The sequence below is a fragment of the Lipotes vexillifer genome, unplaced genomic scaffold (genome assembly GCF_000442215.2).
Source record: "Lipotes vexillifer unplaced genomic scaffold, Lipotes_vexillifer_v1.1 scaffold920, whole genome shotgun sequence".
NCBI lineage: Eukaryota > Metazoa > Chordata > Mammalia > Artiodactyla > Lipotidae > Lipotes > Lipotes vexillifer.
The window spans coordinates 916,605-918,428 of record NW_006783413.1 but is presented as its reverse complement, the minus strand read 5'-3'; the positions used below and the strand labels follow the sequence as shown (position 1 = coordinate 918,428).

Here is a 1,824-nt window from a genome sequence, read left to right as displayed (position 1 = left end):
CTGTCTTTCCCTAAGCTCAAAGGCACTGACTGCTCAGAACTTCTCTCAGTGTGAGCTTTACCTGTCTTTCCCAACCTAACCAGCTGCACCGCAAAGCCCATTTATGGAGTCTTCATGCTTTTTATGCCACCAAGGGGTACTGGCGGCCCAGTCTGAGAAGTCTCTGCTCACAGACAGGCACACATTTTGGAGTGACCATCAACCACATTCACTACTCCAGGGAACTCACACTGCTCCCCAAATTCAACGTGCCCCAATCCCACACTCTCCCCGACACAAGGTTCTCCCCTCAGGCCATCTTAATCCTTGTTCACATCTGTCTGTGACATCCACAAGCCCCCCAACGTAACGCCTTAGCCCCTCCCAGGGGCTCCATCCGCACGTGTTTCTTGATCCCAACCACCACATTCGGCTCCTCCACGGCTATCTCCATCTACAGCTTCCCAGTGCTCAGCTCCAGGGACACAGCGACCCTCCTCCCCTGACCCTAAGTAGCCCGGGCCACACTCACTGCGCCCGTTGGCCCGGATGAAGTGGGTGGCCTGCTCAGGGCCCCCCGGCTCACGGGCATACACCTGGTGCTGCACACTGAGGTTGCTGCCCTGCAGGGCCTCAAAGACGCCCTCGATGGTGAAGTAGTGAGGCCGGTCATCTGTGCGAGCATCCAGATACAGCAAGGCAGCACGCGCAGTCCAATTGAAGTGCCCGTGTAGCGTCACTACAAACTCACCCAGCTTGGGAGCAGAGGGACCAGTGCGCACCAGGGTACGATAGTGCTCATTCTTAGCCGCAAAACCAGAGGCCACAGCACCCGCAGTCAGCAGGGGAAGGCGCCAGTGTGAGGCAAAGCGGGCCACAGAGGCAGCGGGGTACACGCAACCGGGGCCCAACAGAAGGTCGGGATCGTGGTAGAGCTTGAGGTCCACAGCGCGCAGCGGGGCCAGGTACTCAGAGCAGGCGCCATCTAGTTCAGAGCTGACGAACCGTAGGTCCACGGGCAGCGCCCGGCCCAGCGCCTCCACAGCGAGTGCCACAGCGGGACCCACCCGTGGCCAGGCCCAGGCATAGCTCAGGTTGTGTTCTGGCAGCACCACCGCCAGCGTCAGGTTCCGCGACCCTGGAGGACGCACCCCACCTGCCAGGGCCGCCACCACCAGCAGGAGTGATGGCAGTGCCATGGGGAGAAAGCAGCGGCCCCACCCCCCCCAGAACCTGGGGCCACTCTGGCCTACGGGGGAGCCACAAGCACCGCCCAGCCTGGAACCCGGGGAAGGCCGCCAGGGAGAGAAGTGAGGATAAGCTAGGTAGGCTGGGATACAGAAAGTGGCAGGAATCGGGGAGGAGGAGATGGGAGGAAGCCCCGGGGAGTGGGTAAGGAGTGGGTCCACCAGCCTAGGGCAGGGACGGAGGAGGGCTAAGAGTAGGGTGGCAGGAGGAGGGAGGGACCAAGGGGGCCTGTGACTGGGATGGGGAGAGTGAGAGGTGAAATCGTCTGATGAATCTAAAGCTGAGAAGGAAAAGGGGATCCGAGACTGGGATGGGGTGGAGGGGGGGCGGTTGGCTGGTACAAAGAGAAGGCCTGGGGGGACCTCACCGCTGAAAGGGCTAGGAGGGCAGAGAACTGCGAAAAGAAGGACCAAGGGGATAAGGTGGGAGGGGGCCGGCGCGGCGGAAGGACTGGGACCATGGGCAGGCGGGCAGCGAAGCGAGGCCTGGGCCGGAGGAGAAGGAAAGGCAGGGGTAAATCTCCCTTTGAAGGCTTCTCCCGAAGCTCCTGCTTGGACTAACGGGCCCAGGGCGCTGGTCCCATCCGGAGCTGCGGCG

The 1,824-nt window shown here is 62.0% G+C and overlaps 1 protein-coding gene across 1 annotated transcript in view; it reads right to left on the bottom strand.

Moving 5' to 3' along the window:
* NPR2 (natriuretic peptide receptor 2) overlaps window positions 1-1,178 on the bottom strand; it is a 16,945-nt gene extending 15,767 nt beyond the window's left edge. Inside the window, exon 1 of the mRNA XM_007455974.1 lies at window positions 512-1,178. Within this exon, the coding sequence (XP_007456036.1) occupies window positions 512-1,178 (667 nt within the window). The remainder of the gene's footprint in view (window positions 1-511) is intronic.
* Window positions 1,179-1,824: the final 646 nt, after the last annotated feature.